Source organism: Salmo salar, chromosome 14 (genome assembly GCF_965601325.2).
Source record: "Salmo salar chromosome 14, fSalSal1, whole genome shotgun sequence".
Lineage (NCBI taxonomy): Eukaryota > Metazoa > Chordata > Actinopteri > Salmoniformes > Salmonidae > Salmo > Salmo salar.
The window spans coordinates 31,786,461-31,807,500 of NC_138304.1; the positions used below are offsets into that span (position 1 = coordinate 31,786,461).

The following is a 21,040-nucleotide window of genomic DNA, read 5'->3' on the forward strand; positions in this document are numbered from 1 at the left end:
CATCGGGTTCTTGGTCACCTCCCTGACCAAGGCCCTTCTCCCCCTGATTGCTCAGTTTGGCCTGGCAGCCAGCTCTAGCGTGAGTCTTGGTGGTTCCAAACTTCTTCCATTTAAGAATGATGGAGGCCACTGTGTTCTTGCGGACCTTCAATGCTGCAGACATTTTTTGGTACCCTTCCCCAGATCTGTGCCTCGACACAATCCTATTTCGGAGCTCTGAGGACAATTCCTTCGACCTCATGGCTTGGTTTTTGCTCTGACATGAACTGTCAACTGTGTGTCCTTATAGACAGGTGTTTGTGCCTTTTTCCAAATCATATCCAATCAATTGAATTTACCACAGGTTGTAGAAACATCTCAAGGATGATCAATGGAAACAGGATGCACCTGAGCTCAATTTCGAGTCTCATAGCAAAGGGTCTGGGTATTTCCGCTTTTTTATTTTATTTTATACATTTGCAACAAAAAAAATCGAAACCTGCTTTTGCTTTGTCATTATTGGGTAATGTGTGTAGATGATTGGGGGGATATTTTATCCATTTTAGAATAAGGCTATAACAACAAAATGTGAAAAGTCAAGGTCGTCTGAATGCACTGTGTGTGTGTTTTTTATTTTTTTACATTTATATATATTTTTATAGTTGTCTAAAATTCTCAAGTTTTGAAACTCACATGCTTCTATAACTCTCCTCCCCTTGGAATGAGCCAAAGGAAAAAAAAGAATTTCCAATATGGAAATGTAGAATCAAAATAAATTGAGCCAGAGTAACACACTGGCTGAACGCAAAACTTATTGACTGCTCACCCTCAAAGCGTTTACATTTTTTTTTTCAAAATCTGTGAACTAGGCCTTTTATTAGGGGTGAAAAATACTCCTCAGCAACCCATGCCGTGATCCATACAAAAACGCTTCACCTATATATTTGTTTTACTCTCTCCATCCAATCAATGGCAGTCAGGTAGGCTCTGATGTCCCTTGCTTTAAACCTTGACGTTAAAAGAATCTCAATGGCCTGTTTGAATCACTTAATCCTCGGGAGTCAGCCAGTTGGGTGTGGAGTGGAATCTGCCAATAGACCTTGTTGAACTGTTTACATTTGTGCTCTCTTTCCTTCCCCCCCTTTTCTTTTCCATTTTTTTCTTCTCCAGCTGAGTGTCGCTGTCTGTATCGGTTTCTTCGCAGCGTGGAGCCCTTATGCCGTGGTGTCGATGTGGGCAGCTTTTGGACACATGGATAACATCCCACCTTTGGCTTTCGCCGTGCCTGCCATGTTTGCCAAGTCCTCCACCATCTACAACCCCATCATCTACCTGCTTCTCAGGCCCAACTTCCGCAGGGTGATGTACCGAGACCTAGTGAGCCTTCACAGGGCCTTTCTGAAGGGCTGCCTGTGCTCCTGCTCCCAGGGCGCTGTGGGGAAGTGCCACTCCCACTCCGTGGTCCGGGTCGGCCTCCAATCGTTCTGCAGACGTCCGGGCCACGGCCAGTCCTGTTCCCCCACCTCGTCCGCCCACCAAGCCCTCGCCGGGTCCAGAGGTTGCACTAGCGCCTGCGAGAAGTGCAGCGACGCCTGCGAGAAGTGCAGCGACGCCTTCGAGTGCTTCAGACACTACCCCAGAGGTTGCCATGGTGGCACCAACATCCCCAGCTCCTCAGCCAACGTTTACGCACCTCAGGATCAGCTCTCAGAGCCCCAGCTGCAGTCGATGACACAAAAACAGATGCAGAGGCGGCAGCAGAAAAAGCAGGAAGCGTGTCATAAGAAGTCCCTGCGAGCCACCATGCACGGCAAAAGGACCTCGGAGATCGACAACCTTCAGATCAACTTGGAGATGGTGCCGGGACACGCTAAAGTTGCCTGGCCCTAAAATGTTATATTCATTCTGGTTTTATTTTTTTACATCTCTGGTATATATTTTGCAGTTGATATATAAATAAATTCCGTAATTTAAAATATGTTTATCTGTCAAGATAGACAGTGACTCTTTGTTAAAACATACTACTTATTAAAAACCTGGGTTGTCCCTCAGGGATTCATGTGGGCTGAAAGAGATTACAGTGGAACAGAAGTGAAGGACCTGATGGATTGGGAAGAAAACCACAGGTACAATACTGTTTTCTGTGTGCGGTAATAATTGGTTGGACACATGACGATGGAAATCCCAACCAACTTTGACATCAGTCCAACTTCCTCTACACCCCAATTCGAACCATTGTTTACACTTTGCTAATGCAGGTACATGGATGCTGGATTTCTAATGTAGATAACAGGTTGGTTTAGTACAGTGTGGCTTTACTCCACATGAAACTACATTGTTGTCTGGATGTATAAAAGAGATGAGAGAGATAATCAAACAGCTGTATATACTGATACTTTAAGAGATGACAATAGACGAGTGAATTCGCTACTCACTCAACAATAAAACAACTAATTCAACAACTGTGTATAAAAGTGCAACACAGAGGGGAGAGCGTGAGCAAGGCAATTAAACAAATACAAATTGAGCAACTGTAGATATTCAAAGTGAACGATGAGAGTGGGGAGGACAAAACAAGCAGAAACATGTGTTTTCTGGTATTGACTCATTGTGTGTGAGAACTGGTTGTTAAATATGCATGGGATGTCTTCCATCACACAGGTCCCCAAAAAATATCTACACGCTGTCGATTCCCTCCAATCCCGTTACAGAGCAATTGAACCTTCCTCCCGTTTTCCACAACTGAACTAACTTTGCCATGCACTTTCTCTCTCTGGGTAACTATTGAAATCTGGTGTTTTAATCATTCATTTAATTACTAACCTCCTATTTGAGAATATAATGATGCAAAGATAAAAATATAATTGTTTTGTAGTCTTGGTTAGAGTGAATCATTTGGGTGCAATTGAAACAATGTTGATTTAAACAACCTTAAAATTGATGGATGTAATTATTGGGTGGAGAACCGACGCTAATCCACGTTTGCATTTGCTGATCTATTCATCAGTCATTCATGCAGAGATTAATTTTCTCCTGTTTGCAAAGGGAATTCATAAAACCAACAGGCTCCAGCCTTGATTAGAATGTTAGTATTACAATATGGGAAGGTTGCCACGAAACAACAAATCAAAGTCTTTAAACAATGTGTTGATCTTATCGCTTACTTAACCCTAAACCTTTTTAAAACATTCAATTAAAACAGTTTTTCACAGCAGCAGCCATGTGGTGGTTAGAGTTGGTCCACTGGGGTTGGATAGATCTGGGATTGGGTGAGTCTGACCCCCGAGGAGAAGCTTCTTGAACACAGCAACTTTATGGTCTTCGAATCTCATGCATCTGGGCTCTACCCAAGTTTATTTTGCTGTCTGAGCAAACTATTTCATAATCTGGGCTCTACCCAAGTTTCTGTTGTTGCTGCCTAGGCAAACTAGTTAATCTAGGCTCTACCCAAGTCCTGTTCTGTTATTGCTGTCTGGACACACGCGTTCGTCATTAGGGGCGGGGCCAGGAAAAACAATCTTGTCACAATGTAATGTAGAATGGGAGATCCACATTTAACGTTAATGTTTTGTTTCTTTAAATATTATTTAACACTATCATGCAAAAATTCATTTCCAGTATTATAAATGTTTTCTTCACTACAAGGACTGAGGTGTGTTTAGTGAGTCATGGACTACAAACCACTAGATTGCTTCAGATGTGAGCATAATTATGACAACTCACCCTCCTGGAACAGACTTTATTTAACAAGACAGTGAAAAGTGCCACCACCAGCTCTTTTTGAGATACCTCTCACACACATACGAGTAAAAACACATGCCAACACGCACCAATGCACATTCACTGACAAGCATGTCCAATAGCAGACAATAACCTTTTACTGCAGTGTACTAAATAAGGGTCACAGTTTTTCTTGGTAGTCTTAAAAAATCTAATTTGAAACAAAAGTATACACCTCACACACATGGTTATGGGCTTACAAAAAATAACTCCTGTACCATGTCATATATAGAGTTGAAATGTATTCAATTTTGAGTTTGCATCCCGATATTACACTTGTGTATATACTTTATATATCACAGAAGACTCAAATAAAACAAAACTGTTTGACATAGAAACACTTTTTTCAGTGTTAAAATATGAATAACTTTCCACCCATGAGGCCATTTGACTGCAGGAAAGGCTATGGCAGAAATAGACCTGCAATGCATGACTCCTGATCTGAATTACAAACACACTACAACAATTAATTTAAACTAGCCTAGAGACAGGATTTAATAACAGTGGCTCATTGGTAGGACCTTTAATCTGTCGAATAGGTAATTGCCTCAATTCATAAGCATTCATGTTTCATTTGCCGTACACTGGGAGAAAAAAAACGTCCCTGGATGGATAATCTAATTACTGCCTGGCAGCTGTATCTGGATAAAGAGTGTAAGGTTGGAGTCCTCTAATGCGGCTAGTGCGCCATGATTATGAAAGGAACCTGGCAGGGAATACATAGTCTACTGTCCTCTAGCAGAGAGCAGGGCGACAGCAACAACGTCTATATTGGTCACATGCTTGTTGTACACAGGATGTCTGTCTACTTGTCTGTTCTGTTCTTGGAAAGCTACTTTACATGGTGTAATTTTGTACTAATGCTGACCCAAATAATCAACGTCTCTAATTTGAATGATGCATGATTAGTTTAAATCAGAGTGCGTTGGTGCTGGGCTAGAACAAATGGCTGCACACCCATAGAATTAGTTCATATTATTTCTATGTGCACTGACTGCAAACCATGTAGCTCTCCTAGACCAAGGTCAATTATACTGGCAGAATTATGACAAAATTCCACTCCTTTGGTGCTGATAAAAAATAAAAAATAAATCCATTAATTATAAGCCACACAATAATTCTTTTTTTATTTATTTTTTGCTGAATGATTTTCTTGCTGTAGCGAACTGGCACAAATTAAGATTATACACCTTTTTAGTAGAGTTCTCATCTGGCCTGATTTTTTTTGTCCAGTCCGAACCAAGCCCGGTGAGTTGAATGCAGCCAGGGCCCCGGTCCGACATTACATAAAATAAATGAGCCCGAACCTGGGGAAAAAAGCCTGATTTTCTAGAAAACAGTATATTGATTTTAAACTTTTGTTGAGAACAATGCGGCAGAGGCGAGTGGCAGCAGAGTGAGGAGACGAGGAAACAGCCATTGTGCCAAGAAAAAACGCAGAGCGAGAAACTCACTTTCGTTATAGTCAAGTGAAGGATGACAATATTGGAATAAAGTAGGCTAATGCAATTGAAGGCATGTATCAAATTGTTGCTTACTAAAACTCCCAAAGTCATATCCAACCAATATACTAATTTACAGCAAAGTCGTGTGCGGTTACCTCAGCACCGTTTTGGTTGGGCCAGCACCATCGTGCTGCTTTGAGACAAGCATGCAGACATCTTGATAACCGAAATCTGACGTTTGATTGATTTTTCACCGAATCTCCTTTTGGATATTTGGTCATAATTAGCCTGGCGAAATGTTAGCTAAATTGAGGTGGGTGTTCAAGATCATCTTTATTCTAGCTGGCTCATATATTAGCTGATCAGAACATTTTATTAGCATGTTATGTAGCTTATTTTATTTTTAATTGAACCTTTTTAACTAGTCAAGTCAGTTAAGAACAAATTCTTATTTACAATGACGACCTACACCGGCCAAACCCGGATGACGCTGGGACTCCCAATCACGGCCAGTTGTGATACAGTTTAAAAAGTGGATTTTGCTCTTCCCTCATGTAGTAGCCAGATTGGACCATTCGGCCGGCAAGATAAGACAGGTCGGCGAGCCAGATAGGGTCGGCCGGCCAGCCAGATAGGACCAGTTTCAACTTCAAAATCAAATTTTATTTGTCACATACACATGGTTAGCAGATGTTAATGCAAGTGTAGCGAAATGCTTGTGCTTCTAGTTCCGACAGTGCAGTAATATCTAACACTTAATCTAACAATTCCCCAACAACTACCTAATACTCACAAATCTAAAGGGGTGAATGAGAATATGTACATGTAAGTATATGGATAAGCGATGGCCGAGCGGCATAGGCAAGGTGCAATAGATAGTATAAAATACTGTAATACATGTGATATAAGTAATGTAAGATATGTAAACATTATTAAAGTTGCAATATTTAGAGTGGCATTGTATAAAGTGACTAGTGATTGGGTCTCAATGTAGGCAGCAGCCTCTCTGAGTTAGTGATTGCTGTTTAGCAGTCTGATGGCCTTGAGATAGAAGCTGTCTCTCGGTCCCAGCTTTGATACACCTGTACTGACCTCGCCTTCTGGATAGTAGCGGTGTGAACAGGCAGTGGCTCGAATGGTTGATGTCCTTGATCTTTTGGCCTTCCTGTGACATCGGGTGCTGTAGGTGTCATGCAGGGCAGGTAGTTGCCCCTGGTGATGCATTGTGCACACCGCACCATCCTCTGGAGAGCCTTGCGGTTGAGGGCTGTGCAGTTGCCGTACCAGGCTGTGATACAGCCCGACAGGATGCTCTCGATTGTGCATCTGTAAAAGTTTCAGGGTTTTGGGTGACAAGCCAAATTGTTGCGCCTTCTTCACCACACTGTGTGTGGGTGGACCATTTCAGTTTGTCTGTGATGTGTACGCCGAGGAACTTCAAACTTTCCACCTTCTCCACTGCTGTCCCGTCGATGTGGATAGGGGGGTGCTCCCTCTGCTGTTTCCTGAAGTCCACGATTATCTCCTTTGTTTTGTTGAAGTTGAGTGAGAGGTTGTTTTCCTGACACCACACTCTGAGTGCCCTCACCTCCTCCCTGTAGGGTGTCACGTAGTTGTTGGTAATCAAGCCCACTACTGTTGTGTCGTCTGCAAACTTGATGATTGAGTTGGAGGCGTGCATGGCCACACAGTTATGGGTGAACAGGGAGTACAGGAGGGGGCTGAGCACATACCCTTATGGGGCCCCAGTGTTGAGGGTCAGTGAAGTGGAGGTGTCCTACCTTCACCATCAGGGGCGGCCCGTCAGGAAGTCCAGGACCCAATTGCACAGGGCGGGGTTGAGCCAGGGCCTCCAGCTTGATGATGAGCTTGGAGGGTACTATGGTGTTGAATGCTGAGCTGTAGTCAATGAACAGCATTCTTACATAGGTATTCCTTTTGTCCAGATGGGATAGTGCAGTGCGATGGTGATTGCATCGTCTGTGGACCTGTTGGGGCGGTATGCAAACTGAAGTGGGTCTAGAGTGGCCGGTAAGGTGGAGGTGACATGATCCTTGACTAGTCTCTCAAAGGACTTCATGATGACAGAAGTGTGTGCTATGGGGCGGTAGTCATTTAGTTCAGTTCTTTGCCTTCTTGGGTACAGGAACAGTGGTAGCCATCTTGAAGCATGTGGCGACAACAGACTGGGATAGGGAGCGATTGAATATGTCCATAAACACACCAGCCAGCTGCTTTGCGCGTGCTCTGATGAGACTAGGGATGCCGTCTGGGCCAGCAGCCTTGCGAGGGTTAGCATGTTTAAATGTTTTACTCATGTCAGCCACCGAGAAGGAGGGGGGGGGGGGGCAGTCCTTGTTAGCGGGCCGCGACGGTGGCACTGTATTATCGTCAAAGCGGGCAAAGAAGGTGTTTAGTATGTCTGGAAGCGTGACGTCGGTGTCCGTGACGTGGCTGGTTTTCTTTTTGTAGTCCGTGACTTCCTGTGTATTCAACTGCTCATAGTGAACCACAAAGTTCGGTAAATGGGGCATGCCCACGAACTTGGTTCATGGTGTTGTTTACTTCAAACAAACCAAAACATAGTAATATCAGAACTTCTCTAGGGATTATTTTGTTTATTTTTCCGCTAACGTTTCATCATGCCCATGTGGTGTGTCTGGCTGTGCTAATTACAAACAAACGCAAAAATTATTTATTTTTTACCGTTCTACCTACCAGAGATTTAACCAGATGCTGTCAATGGTATGCGGCTATGATGCTTATGGTGAGCAAAGATTATCAGAGGGATTTTCAGGCTGAATGGATTTTACACATCAGCTGAGAAGTAATGCGATACCATTCTTAATGTTTTTTATTTTTTTAATTGTGGGTTGATCAGCTTTAATATTGCATATAGATTGTGGCTTCCATCAAAGTAATTGTCTGCATCATTTCCAATTCCCCATATATTTTTTGTAAATATACAGTATATATCAAATATTTACAAATATATTTTCCTTTATTTTTCCCTAACCCTACCACCCCTCCCCTAATTGGAGTAAACGAATGGACAACAACACTTAGGCTTCTACTTCCATGTTATACATACTATGTACATTTTACGCACACAATATTTTACATTTATCTTATTTTTAGTCCCACCCTTCAGCTCCACTCAACCCCTCCCATCTATTTCTGAACACCATCCAGTTTTGATTTCTATTTGCCATAACCTTTCTATTCTCATAGTTTCTACAGATTGTAAATTAAAGAAACATTTTTGCTAAGAGTGTTAATGTTATTGATTTGACTATAGCTTTTTAAAATCATCCAGCAGTGCTATAAAAGCTCCAGGTAAATGTTGCAATTCTTCAGCCATTCATTTTTTTTTACATTTACATTTTAGTCATTTAGCAGACGCTCTTATCCAGAGCGACTTACAGTAGTGAATGCATACATTTCAATTAATTTCATACATTTATTTTTTTCCTGAGACCAAAAACAAGCTACAAATGGACAGTACCAAAATAAATGATCTAATGATTCTGCCTCTTCGCAGCAAAATCTATATATATATATATATATATATAACATTCTATTGGTTGAATTTTGTAAAATAATTGAAATTGAAAAACTCTGTTTTGAATCCAGCATTGTTTTGTGTATCAGTTCCTAAACCATGTGCCATAGAATCGGTACAGTAAAAATCTCTTCCCAACTATTTTGCAATCTATACAGCACAACTGTAAAAAAATAAATAAAAAAAGTCCTCAAATGAAACTGGTATACATTTTTGATTTATCACAATTTTCTTTAACCAATTTTGGTCTTTTAATGCAGGGCCGACAGACAAGTTCCTTACTTTCTCCCCCTCCCAATTGCCTCTTCCATTTTTATGGTGATGCTGCAATTAGTTGCTTGTAATTTTGAGTGGAGCAGACATTTCCATATATTTTTGTTATCTGCATGTGTGACAACTCCACCAGTGCCATTTATGATATCATTTACAATGATTATACGTAATGTTAGCTGGACTAGGTAAATTAGCTACGTTAGCTAACGTTACAGTCCTGGTAGTCACTGCTAGACTTGTAGCTAGCTTCAGCAGAGTAAACATGTTTGTCTGTTTGTTCTATCTAACTAATGTTGGCTAACGTAAGATAGCAAACGTTAGCAAATAAGACTAACTCAATCTGGTAGCCAAATAGAATTGCCGATATAACTAACTCACTGTCGGTGTGTTGGTAGTAATGATGAATGTGTATAAATTGTTTATGGTTGGTTCTCAGCTGGCTAGCAATCTTGCTGCCAATTTAGTGATGCTAACTAGCTAACAGCAAGTTGACAATATTGCAATGTCCATGTTAGGTATGGTAAGCTACATAATCTGATTCCCCCAGCATGTGATTCCAACCTCAAGCTCTGCACAAGGTGAAGGTAAGTTGGCAAAAATATTTACAAGCTGACAGCTAAAATAGCTACATTTACAGTAAGCATGAATTGGATATTGTTTGTGTTATGGGGTTACAGGTGTATGTAGCCTGAGGACCACAGAGTACCTTCCAGTCCATGTGATCAATTTAGTGTACTACCCCTGTTCTCTTCTTACCTTTTTTCTCTTTGTAAAACTCAGGTTACTTGGAGTCCTTCCACAGGCCCTGCTGAAAATACCCCAAAGCGGCGGCATGAGGGAGGGGACACCTTGCAATTATGGAGTGCAACAAGATTGTGGGACAAAAACAAGCAAGGGACACTGAAAGGTATAAAATCAAGACAATAGTAATGACACAACCATTTCATTCTTCTCTCTGCAGATTCTCAAAACACAATGCAAAGACACGTCTACAAAAATTGACAAGAATGATCTGTCAAAATCAATGGGCTGGGGGAGGTTTACATATAGGTTTTTGAGATGAAGGGGGTTGCGCTTAGAGACAGTAAATGTAAAGTTGTATATGAGAAGGATTGAATGGTGCAATTCTCCTCAATCTCCCATACACAACAATACATCATGTGTAAGAACTGCTCTTCTAAGACACTTTCTGCAGCCCCCCCCAGATGTTGACTGATCTTTCCGTTCAAAAGCAGCTCCTAATGTCCCTCATTGTCCCTAAACAATACACTAGTCTGTCTCTAAACACTTACTGTAGGTCCCAATCGGTTGACACCGATACCAAACCAAAGGCGTGTTTCCCTACGTCCCTTCCACAAAAAGTGTCAAATGGTAACACCACAACCATGTCTTTCCAGGAGACGTGCTGTATCAGCAAATCTTCGTACACTGCAGACGGAACAAGATCATTCGCCACAAGCACTCTGCTTCCACAGCCCACCATTGCCAGTCTACCTACACAGGATAAAGGACCAAATATTAAATATGGATCTTTTAGATCAAGCCTCAAAATTTGTCTGCCTTTATGGATTCACAGAAGATATTTATTTAAGCTGTACAGGGCTATGTAGCATCAAACAGATGTTAGACATTCAGATATATCCAAAGAATGTTTATTTGTCCAAATCTAAAATAAAGGGGAGAGTACAATATTTAATGCTAACTCAAAAAGAACTGGGTATTCAATAAGAATGTTATGGTAAAAGTAACATACCAAAAAAATACAGTATGAACAGTGTCCTACTCCCTACCAAAAGCCTGTGACTGATAATTAATCAATGTGATTTTGTGTCACTGTATATTTGGTGAATTGATCTCTGGCTGGGCAAGTGAAGGTGGTAGCTCATTTATTTGTTTGGTCATCTATCACTGATCAGAAACATTTAGCATGCAATAATGTAGCCTTAATCAAGTGTAGCCTATCAACTGTTAAACTCTGACCCCCTCTAGTAGCATTTTCTAAATGACACACACTATTGTATACTACCCTCAAAGTACATTTATAGTTTCAAAATGATAAGTCCTACAAACGCATGTAGTACTGTTAGAAAGGTAAGAACTGTGGGATTCAGATACAGGTGTCATAAACAATGTGACTACTACAGAGCCTGAAATACAGCAGACCCCAAAAACTTTAATGTACTTTTTATTTTCGGAGGGTCCCCCCAATTGTCCCCCATTTTGGGGAATAAGAGATTTGAAAGTCTAGTTTTGAGATAAATATGTCACCAATTACTGTTCCAAAAGCTATAAAAAGAAATCACCCAATAAATTACTGGGAGTTTATATATAGTGTGCAACTCTATTTTTATAGCTTATAGTTTATTCGCCGTCTACATAAAATAATTTTCTATGGGTGTGCGCCAGCTCATGTTTTTTATTCGACCAATTACTGTCCCAAAAGGAATTCTAAAAAAAATTAAGAAAAATGTTGTCCAAACTTTTACCTAATGGTGGCACTCTAAACATGGACCAATTCCCATTGGAGCACAGTGTTTATGCAATTTGCCATACCATATATCCCCTGTCTGATTCTCAGTTTGTCCACTAGATAGCAGTAGGAGATCATATGATGTCTCTTTGCCACTTAAAACCAGTTGCGTCTGGTTTGGGTAGTGAGTCACTGTGCCAAAATGGCTGAATGGATTTTCAAGCCTGACATCTTAAAATGACCTTAGCAATCAGGCTTTGAAGTTAGTTATATTTAAAAATATATCTATTTAGAAATTTTGAAATCTATATTATTCAATTATTGCACCCACACTGCTTGCGCGCGCCAACGAGCGTCTGCATTGCCAAGGGCTAAAATAGAAGTCAGTTCTATTTGTGATGCAGATCACGCTGCAAGTCCTGCCTCTCCCATCTCCTCATTGGTTTATAGAAGCAGGTACCCACATGCCATCTCATTGGTTATACCCATGTGGGTGACTGAAAGACGAACGAGGTCAGTGGCGGTAATGCACCTAATTTATGAAACTTGCCAATCGAAATATAAAGTCAAGAGAAGAAAAAGAGAGGAGAGATGACTAGAAACGATTCAGTTGATCGTTTTTATGTGTGGATTAATTGTTGGAGTAGAGGACCTTGTGCATTTCAGGTAAAATAACAACTCAATGTTTATATCCCAGGACAAATTAGCTAGCAACAGCAAGCTAGCTAAATGGGACAAATTAGCTAGCACGTGCAAGCTAGCTAGCTAAATTGCCATAAATGTTTAATGCTTTTCGACCTGTCCCCAAATTAATGTAATTGGATCAGAGTTTGTTTTGATATTTGAACCTGCGTGTCGTGATCACGTTCGGTGTGGGGGGACAAAATAAATGTATGCATGATGGCATGCGCGTGCAGCCGGTTTGGGTTCCGTGTAACCTGTACACTCATATCCAATGGCAGGAAAATTCAATACTAACAACTCTCAAACATTACATTGGTTGGCAGGAATGTAAGGGTGTGGGTGGGTGCTGGAGTAGAAAGTCTCTCTCTGGGGTAGGGGATACTGGAATAGATAGTCTACTGTACCTATGGAGAAGTATTAGTCCTGCAGGCATGAAGAAGCTTCTTTACCAGGTCGACTTTGACACAGTTCTCCAGTGCTCTGCAGAGCTGGCCCACTGTGCAGCCCACACAGCCCTCCTTCATCCTCCAGCGTTCCAGCATCTGGTGCACCTTCTCAGGCAACCCGTCACGATGGTAGTCCTGGTCGATGGTGTCCACCTCCACCTCGCTCAGGCCCAGACGACGGGCGCAGCGCTTCCATTCCTTCCCAATGTTTTCTCTCAGGAGATCAAGGTGCTTTTCAGTCACTGCCTGGTCCTCTGAACACGGGACAGGACACAACAGAACATATTGTGTTAAATGGAAGTTAAAGACCCTTGTCTGTGATATTTAAGGGTTTTTGATCATTTACTGTCAATTAATGATACATAGCAATTTACTAATACCACTTATAAATGCCCCATGGTCTTAGTTGAACTATCCAACCCAATTATAAACCCAACAGAGGAGGCTGGGGGGAAGAGATGGAGGAGGGCAGGCTCATTGAAATGGCTGGTATGGCATAAATGGAATGGTATTAAACACATGGAAGCAATGTGTTTGACGCCGTTCCATTCATTCCAGTAAACAAACAATGTAAGAACCCTTATATTGTGGCTAGATACAAAATATGGGACTAAAAGTAGAAAACATGACATAGAAAAATAGGAAGATGTCTATTTTCAGGAAGTAGGCTCCTCTTTGCAGGATTCTATTCTTACCGTTCATCTGCAGGGTCTCTTTGAGTAGAGAGTGTGAGTTTGCCCCATTGGAGAGAGAGCTGGCTGACCTGCTGTGAGACTCGTGGTCCCTGATGCTGAGTGTGTTGTTGCTCCCTATCTGGATCCCTCTGGCATTCTGGATGAACAGGCCTCCTGCAACCCACACACACACACTGTTTCTCATAAATGATTTTCTAATTGAAGTGGTAAATCGCTGTCATGCTGATTGGGGAATCTGCATCAGCTTTAGTAATGGTAATAGTGGTATCAAGCACTGTAATCTCTGCCCTTCACCCCTACCTGGGTCCTGTGGAGATCTAACCTTGGCACCCGAGTTCAGGCGCAGCCCTGCAGTGAGGTCTGGGGCAGCTGACTCTGGCACTGGGTAGGCTGGCCAGGACTGGAGGCGGTTGTACTGGGCGTAGGGATACTGCTGCTGGGGGGAGTACTGGCCCTGGCTTAGAGAGGGGCTGCTGGAGGACCCAGGCATGTGGCTGGAAAGCTGGCGCCTGGGTGTGGTGGCCCCTGAGGGGTCCGCAGCCTTGTACATGCCTAGGCTAGAAAGACGGAGGTGGGGGTTCACCTCCACGCTGCTGGGCTGGACGGCCTGGGTTTTGGGGAGCCCTCTGTTGGCGGTGGGGTCCTGTGAGCTGAGGCGCTGTGGGGTGGAAGGGTGAGGATTAGGGAAGGGGCTGAAGTCAAGCTGGTCCATCCGGCTGTAGCTGGCGTATTTGTGATATTCCAACTGCTGGGCTAGTTTGACTTCCAGGGCTGAGAGTTCGTTGACCATTTTGAGATCCATGCCCGAGGTGGTGCTGACGGGGCTGAGGGTCCGGCCATCTGGCTGGATAAGGGAGTGCTCACAGGGGAGGAAGAGGTTCAGGTCCTCGATGCAGGCCTCCACTGGACCAGCCTCTATACGAACAGCCCTAGCACTGTCTGAGCTCAGCAGGGGAGCCAGTCGGTCCATAGGGAGAAGGGGTAGAGGGTTCATTTTTAATAGCTGAATTCTAAATTAAGATCCAGGTGTATAACTTGTCGTATAAATGGTTTGATTATTGATGAGAATGAGAGATTTTAATGGAAAATCTAGAAACGGGCAAAGACCTCAAGTAAAGGTCTTTTGATTTTATTTTTTTATTTATTACAAAATACACAAGGAAGGGGTAACATTAAAGTATTAGAACATGAAGGACAAACACTACAGCATCAAGACACTATCAAACATGTATCAGTCTTTCTGCAACAGAGCCATCCGTATGTGTGAGAGTGCGTGTGCATGATAGTGATATAAAATGTCTTAATTTCCTTTTTCATGATCACAATCTTGTGAAACCAGAACCCTCCAAGATCCCCCCACAGTTCCCCAATAGCTGTCCCTCAACCATTTGAGACCCCTCCCACAGTCCCCCCCCCCCCCAGGAAAAAGAAACAAAAATACAATTAATTCCATTCCCCACCCCCAAGAACCCCCCAATACACTAACAACCAAGAGAATGAACTAAAGAGAAAAAAGGAAAAGACAGAAGAAAACAGCAAACAACAATGCAAAAAAAAAAAAGATTTTAAAACAAAGGACATCAAGGACAACTGAAATCATAACAGCAATGCCTACTTTATGTTTGTGTGCATGTCTGGCACTATTAGATATATGTGTGTGTTCTTGTATGTGTTTATTTGAATGAGAGTGTGTATGCATGTGTACAAACACCTGCACGGCATCAGCCTCAGGCAAACCGGCATTAGTTGTAAAAACACTGCCACTTAGTGTCATTCAAATGTACTTTTATAATGTTTTATTTAGACTTTTTTCCCCCTTTACCTTTTGACCACCATTCTCGCTCTCACACAGCAACTCCACTCCCACTTGTCTCCAATTCCACATACCAACCCTCAGCCCGTCCCATCTATCTCTGCTGGCCACCCACTTCGTGTTTCTACACAACACATATCTTTCAACTATGCTATGATGTTTAACGTACAATTTCAATCTATCTAATCGAATCTACAGATTGCGTGTTGAAGATAAATACTTTTACTAAGAGTATTAGTAATTGACTGACCCGGTCTCTCCAGATCTCCTAACAGTACTATTTCTAGGGTCAATTTTAGATCAATGCTATGCATTTTCAGCCATTCCTGAACCTGAGACCAGAAACAGGCTACCTGAGGGCAATACCAAAATACAGTGAGGGAAAAAAGTATTTGATCCCCTGCTGATTTTGTACGTTTGTCCACTGACAAAGAAATGATCAGTCTATAATTTTAATGGTAGGTTTATTTGAACAGTGAGAGACAGAATAACAAACAAATCCAGAAAAACACATGTCAAAAATGTTATAAATTGATTTGCATTTTAATGAGGGAAATAAGTATTTGACCCCCTCTCAATCAGAAAGATTTCTGGCTCCCAGGTGTCTTTTATTCAGGTAATGAGCTGAGATTAGGAGCACACTCTTAAAGGGAGTGCTCCTAATCTCAGTTTGTTACCAGTATAAAAGACACCTGTCCACAGAAGCAATCAATCAATCAGATTCCAAACTCTCCACCATGGCCAAGACCAAAGAGCTCGCCAAGGATGTCAGGGACAAGATTGTAGACCTACACAAGGCTGGAATAGGCTACAAGACCATCGCCAAGCAGCTTGGTGAGAAGGTGACAACAGTTGGTGCAATTATTCGCAAATGGAAGAAACACAAAAGAACTGTCAATCTCCCTCGGCCTGGGGCTCCATGCAAGATCTCACCTCGTGGAGTTGCAATGATCATGAGAACGGTGAGGAATCAGCCCAGAACTACACGGGAGGATCTTGTCAATGATCTCAAGGCAGCTGGGACCATAGTCACCAAGAAAACTATTGGTAACACACTACGCCGTGAAGGACTGAAATCCTGCAGCGCCTGCAAGGTCCCCCTGCTCAAGAAAGCACATATACATGCCCGTCTGAAGTTTGCCAATGAACATCTGAATGATTCAGAGGACAACTGGTGAAAGTGTTGTGGTCAGATGAGACCAAAATGGAGCTCTTTGGCATCAACTCAACTCGCCGTGTTTTGAGGAGGAGGAATGCTGCATATGACCCCAAGAACACCATCCCCACCGTCAAACATGGAGGTGGAAACATTATGCTTTGGGGGTGTTTGTCTGCTAAGGGGACAGGACAACTTCACCGCATCAAAGGGACGATGGACGGGGCCATGTACCGTCAAATCTTGGGTGAGAACCTCCTTCCCTCAGCCAGGGCATTGAAAATGTGTTGTGGATGGGTATTCCAGCATGACAATGACCCAAAATACACGGCCAAGGCAACAAAGGAGTGGCTCAAGAAGAAGCACATTAAGGTCCTGGAGTGGCCTAGCCAGTCTCCAGACCTTAATCCCATAGAAAATCTGTGGAGGGAGCTGAAGGTTCGAGTTGCCAAACGTCAGCCTCGAAACCTTAATAACTTGGAGAAGATCTGCAAAGAGGAGTGGGACAAAATCCCTCCTGAGATGTATGCAAACCTGGTGGCGAACTAGAAGAAACGTCTGACCTCTGATTGCCAACAAGGGTTTTGCCACCAAGTACTAAGTCACGTTTTGCAGAGGGATCAAATACTTATTTCCCTCATTAAAATGCAAATCAATTTATAACATTTTTGACATGTGTTTATCTGGATTCTTTTTGTTGTTATTCTGTCACTCACTGTTCAAATAAACCTACCATTAAAATTATAGACTGATCATTTCTTTGTCAGTGGGCAAACGTACAAAATCAGCAGGAGATCAAATACTTTTTTCGATCACTGTAAATGGTCTATTGAATCTGTATCCTCACAACAAAATCTGCAGAGCTTCGATGATTTTATGCCCCAAATATTCAACATTTTGTTGGTGGCAAGAATTCTATGTAATCATTTTAGCTGAGAAGCACGAAGTCTTGAATCTTGCGTCGTTTTATATATCAACTCATACACCCTGTACTGTGGAATCGGTACATCAAAAATCTCTTCCCAACTATTTTGCCATCTGTATGGCACCAGGGGCGAAAATCTGATATCAACTTTGGAGCGGACAATTACATTAAATTTTCTCAAGAGCAATTCCTGAGGGGGACACCAAAAGTAGTGCTGTAACACATAGCCTACATTGTAAGATGGTAAATGTATATTGAGGAACCAAAGAAATAAGGTGTTTGCCGTACTCCTAACTACCGGTACCCAAAACTACACAACTAATCACAACAGCAATACCATTGCCTTTAACAAATCTTAGTTCAGTCACCAGTTTAAGTTGAGAGTGGGGGTATCCATGGCATTTTCCAATTATGTTCCTATTTTACAAGTCAAAAAAATGGAGAACCTTTCATAATGTTGCCAAACAAAGACTCAACAAACTTACCTGAGACTCCCTGTCTCTGCCAGTCTGTCCCTGCATATCTGTCCCCAACTCTGCTGTCTGTGTGCCATCTGTTGCCTGCTCTGCCTAATGACATCATTGTGAAACATTTCCATTAGAATTTAATTTCTTTCTTATGAACATTTTATCAACTAGTCTTTGAGATATTAGGCTACTAGGGTTCTTACTTTGCGTTTTGGTGTACTGAAAAATACTCTGATGTCCGTCTTATTTTTCTGCCATTTTTCTACCTGGCTGGCTGGCTGGCTACACACACACACAGTGTGTAGGTTATTTACAGTAGGAGATGGGCTTCTATCATCTTATCTTTTATCATTCTATTTGGGCTTCGATCTAAAAGGTAGCTAGCAAATGTGAAACGGATTAAAATGACAAGAGTTGACAGCTGTATGAGTTCACCATTTACACAACATATGCTGCAACCTTTTATAATTTTAATAGTTTGTTTCATATTGGCAGGCTTCCAACAATAGCTGAATTTGCAAAGCTAGCGAGCACCAATTCCGTTTCAGTGGTGTTTGCTATAATCTTTGCTACCCGGGTTAAATAAAGGTGAAATAAAATAAATAAATAAAAGTTCGCCTGCGACAATTTAGCTTTTGCAACGAGACCATTAAATATATTTAAGACAATGGTAGAAGAGAGTGTAGTTCTGTTCAGTTTGGACTTCAGTTTATCGCTAACCTTATCGCAGGGACTTTGAAGCACTAACTCACATCATCTGCATGCTGATCTTGGAATAAATTGACGATAGCAAAGATTCCATCTTTGACGAGGCCACATAAATGGAATAGGTACTAGCTAGCTTAATAGTTAATATTTGCGCGCTAGCTCTGCATATTCAGCTAGTGTGTGTGCGCGATTGACTGGATTAACCTCACGTCAGTTACGTTCATTGAGTGCCTTTCAGACAGTAGATACGACCCCTCTGTTACCTTGCCAACAAAGGAACTGGCAGTGGATCAAAACATTGTGAGGCAAAGGGTGGGGGGGTTGCAATCTTTTGAAACTTAAAAACGCGCTATTAAGTGTCTATAATCAGCACAATTGCTTTCATTGCGTATTATTAATATTATTTAAATTACAGTTATGTTTCAGTGATATATTGGGGGGGACAAATCATATTTTCCAAGGATGGGGGGTCGTGTCCCCCCCGTCCCCCCCGGGATTTCCGCCCCTGTATGGCACAGTTGTCAACATCCTGGTCCTCAAATGAAACTGGTATACTTTCCTATTTATGCTATTTTTATTCCTCCGCCAGTTTGATCCTTTATATTGGTCAGACAGACCAGTTCCCTGCCTCCTGCCACCCGCCTCCTCCATTTTTGGGGCAATGCTGTAATCAATTGGTTGTACTCTTGGATTGAGCAGACCTTACCGTACAATTCTGATAACTCCATGAAGGACATAACTCTACCATTACAATATCATTTAAGAACAAAATACCCTTTTCAAACATCTTTCCCATAAATACAGGTATTTTATCAATGAGCACATGTGAGTTCAGCCATAATATTTGTTGTAATATTTGTTCTATCTTTTCAGGGGGATGAAATTGAAATTGTAGCCAGCTCTGCAATGCTTGTTTGAAAAAGACAGATACTTTTTTCAAAGTATCATTTTCAATTAATCGAAAATGAGACATGGCAATCTGCACAAAGGCAAAAAGGCAATTTTTAAACAATCGATGAGCTTTTCTTATTAATCTACTTGAACCATTTAGGGTTCAAATAAAACTTTTGAACGAGTGAAGTTTTAGAGAGGTTTAGTGTTTTTATATTTAATCATCTCAACCCACCCTATTCATTATATAGATAGGCTCGTTATTTTGTCTAGTTTAGCGTAAATATGTCAAGCAAAAATATTTTTGCTCATATGATTTGAAAAACGAATTATCAGGAGTAGGCAGCGCCATAAGTAAGTGAATAAACTGAGATATGACTAAGGAGTTAATCAGGGCACTTTTTCCATAAATAGACAGGTATTTACCTCTCCATGGTTGCAGGATCTTGTCTATTTTTACAAGTTTTCTATTGAAATTCATTGTGGAGAGCTTATTTATATCTTTTGTGATATGAATACCGAGTATGTCTACTTCACCATCAGCCCATTTTATAGGTAAGCTGCAAGGTAATGTAAAAGTTGTATTTTTTTAAGGATCCAATACGTAATATTGTACACTTATCATAATTAGGTTTTAGTCCAGAGAGTACAGAAAAGTTATCTAGATCTTTAATGAGACATTGCAGGGATCTAGCTTGCGGACTTAACATAAAACTTGAGTCATCGGCATACATGGACACCTTCGTTTTTAAGCCTTGGATTTCTAATCCTCTAATGTTGTTATTGGATCTGTGTTCACGTCCTGACCAGTATAAGGGTTATTTGTTATTGTAGTTTGGTCAGGACGTGGCAGAGGGTATTTTGTTTATGTGGTTCGGGGTGGTGATTTATTTAGTAGGGTGTTTGTTTAGTTAATTCCAGGTTTTTTGGGGTTATGTTCTATGTTTGTATTTCTATGTGGTTTCTAGTCTGTTGTATTTCTATGTCTAGTTGATTGGGGTTGGACTCTCAATTGGAGGCAGGTGTTTTCTAGTTGCCTCTGATTGAGAGTCCTATATATGGGTATGTGTTTGGTTAAGTGTTTGTGGGAGATTGTTCTTGGATTGCTGTGTTGCCTTCAAGATTGTTATTTTGTCGTTCATCGGTTTGTTATTTTTGTATACGTGTTTGTTTGTTTTTTTTCCTTCTTTTCCTGTCAATAAAGAAGATGAGTATACATGTCCCTGCTGCATTTTGGTCTCATCACTACGACAAGTGTGACTATCTGATTTTAATAGCTAGCATTTCGATGGCCATAACGAATAGATATGGTGACACGGACACCCTTGTTTAACTCCTCTTCACAATTCTAAACTCTCTGAGAAGTAGCCGTTATTTACTATTTTACACCTGGGGTTGCTGTACATTACTTTTTACCCATTTTATAAGAGAATTAGCGAAATTGAAAAAATCCAGGCATTTATAAATAAAATCCAGTCTTCAAAATCCGCTATAAATACCATTCATAAGGTTCTATTATTTCTAGTAGTTGTCGTATATTATCTCCAATGTATCGTCCATGTAAAAAACCTGTCTGATCAGGATGAACAATATCTGGTAACACCCTTTTAATTCTGAGTGCTATGCATTTTGCATCACGACATTGAATTGTAAGGGGCCTCCAGTTTATTTTAGATAGACCGGGTCTTTATATTTGCCATCTGGGTCTTGTTTTAATAATAGAGAAATCAGACCTACCTTCTGAGT

The 21,040-nt window shown here is 41.4% G+C and overlaps 2 protein-coding genes across 5 annotated transcripts in view; one reads left to right on the plus strand and one right to left on the minus strand.

Annotated features, from left to right (window-relative positions):
* The window catches only part of LOC106569157 (opsin-5), a 28,572-nt gene extending 25,837 nt beyond the window's left edge, over positions 1–2,735 (plus strand). For 2 of the 3 annotated variants that reach the window (XM_045694173.2, XM_045694172.2), the window contains exon 6: positions 1,150–2,735. In XM_045694173.2, the coding sequence (XP_045550129.1) occupies positions 1,150–1,869 (720 nt within the window). In that variant the 3' untranslated portion in view covers positions 1,870–2,735. The remainder of the gene's footprint in view (positions 1–1,149) is intronic. The other variant, XM_014140202.3, reaches the window with a different exon arrangement.
* A 5,310-nt stretch (positions 2,736–8,045) lies between these two features.
* Positions 8,046–21,040, minus strand: part of LOC106569156 (receptor-interacting serine/threonine-protein kinase 1) — a 19,899-nt gene continuing 6,904 nt past the window's right edge. Inside the window, exons 9-13 of one of the 2 annotated variants that reach the window (XM_045694175.2) lie at positions 17,714–17,797; positions 13,635–14,273; positions 13,335–13,487; positions 12,598–12,893; positions 8,046–10,533 (exon numbers count right to left, since the gene is read on the minus strand). In XM_045694175.2, coding sequence (XP_045550131.1) covers positions 12,598–12,893; positions 13,335–13,487; positions 13,635–14,273; positions 17,714–17,797 — 1,172 coding nt within the window. In that variant the 3' untranslated portion in view covers positions 8,046–10,533. The remainder of the gene's footprint in view (positions 10,534–12,597; positions 12,894–13,334; positions 13,488–13,634; positions 14,274–17,713; positions 17,798–21,040) is intronic. The other variant, XM_014140193.3, reaches the window with a different exon arrangement.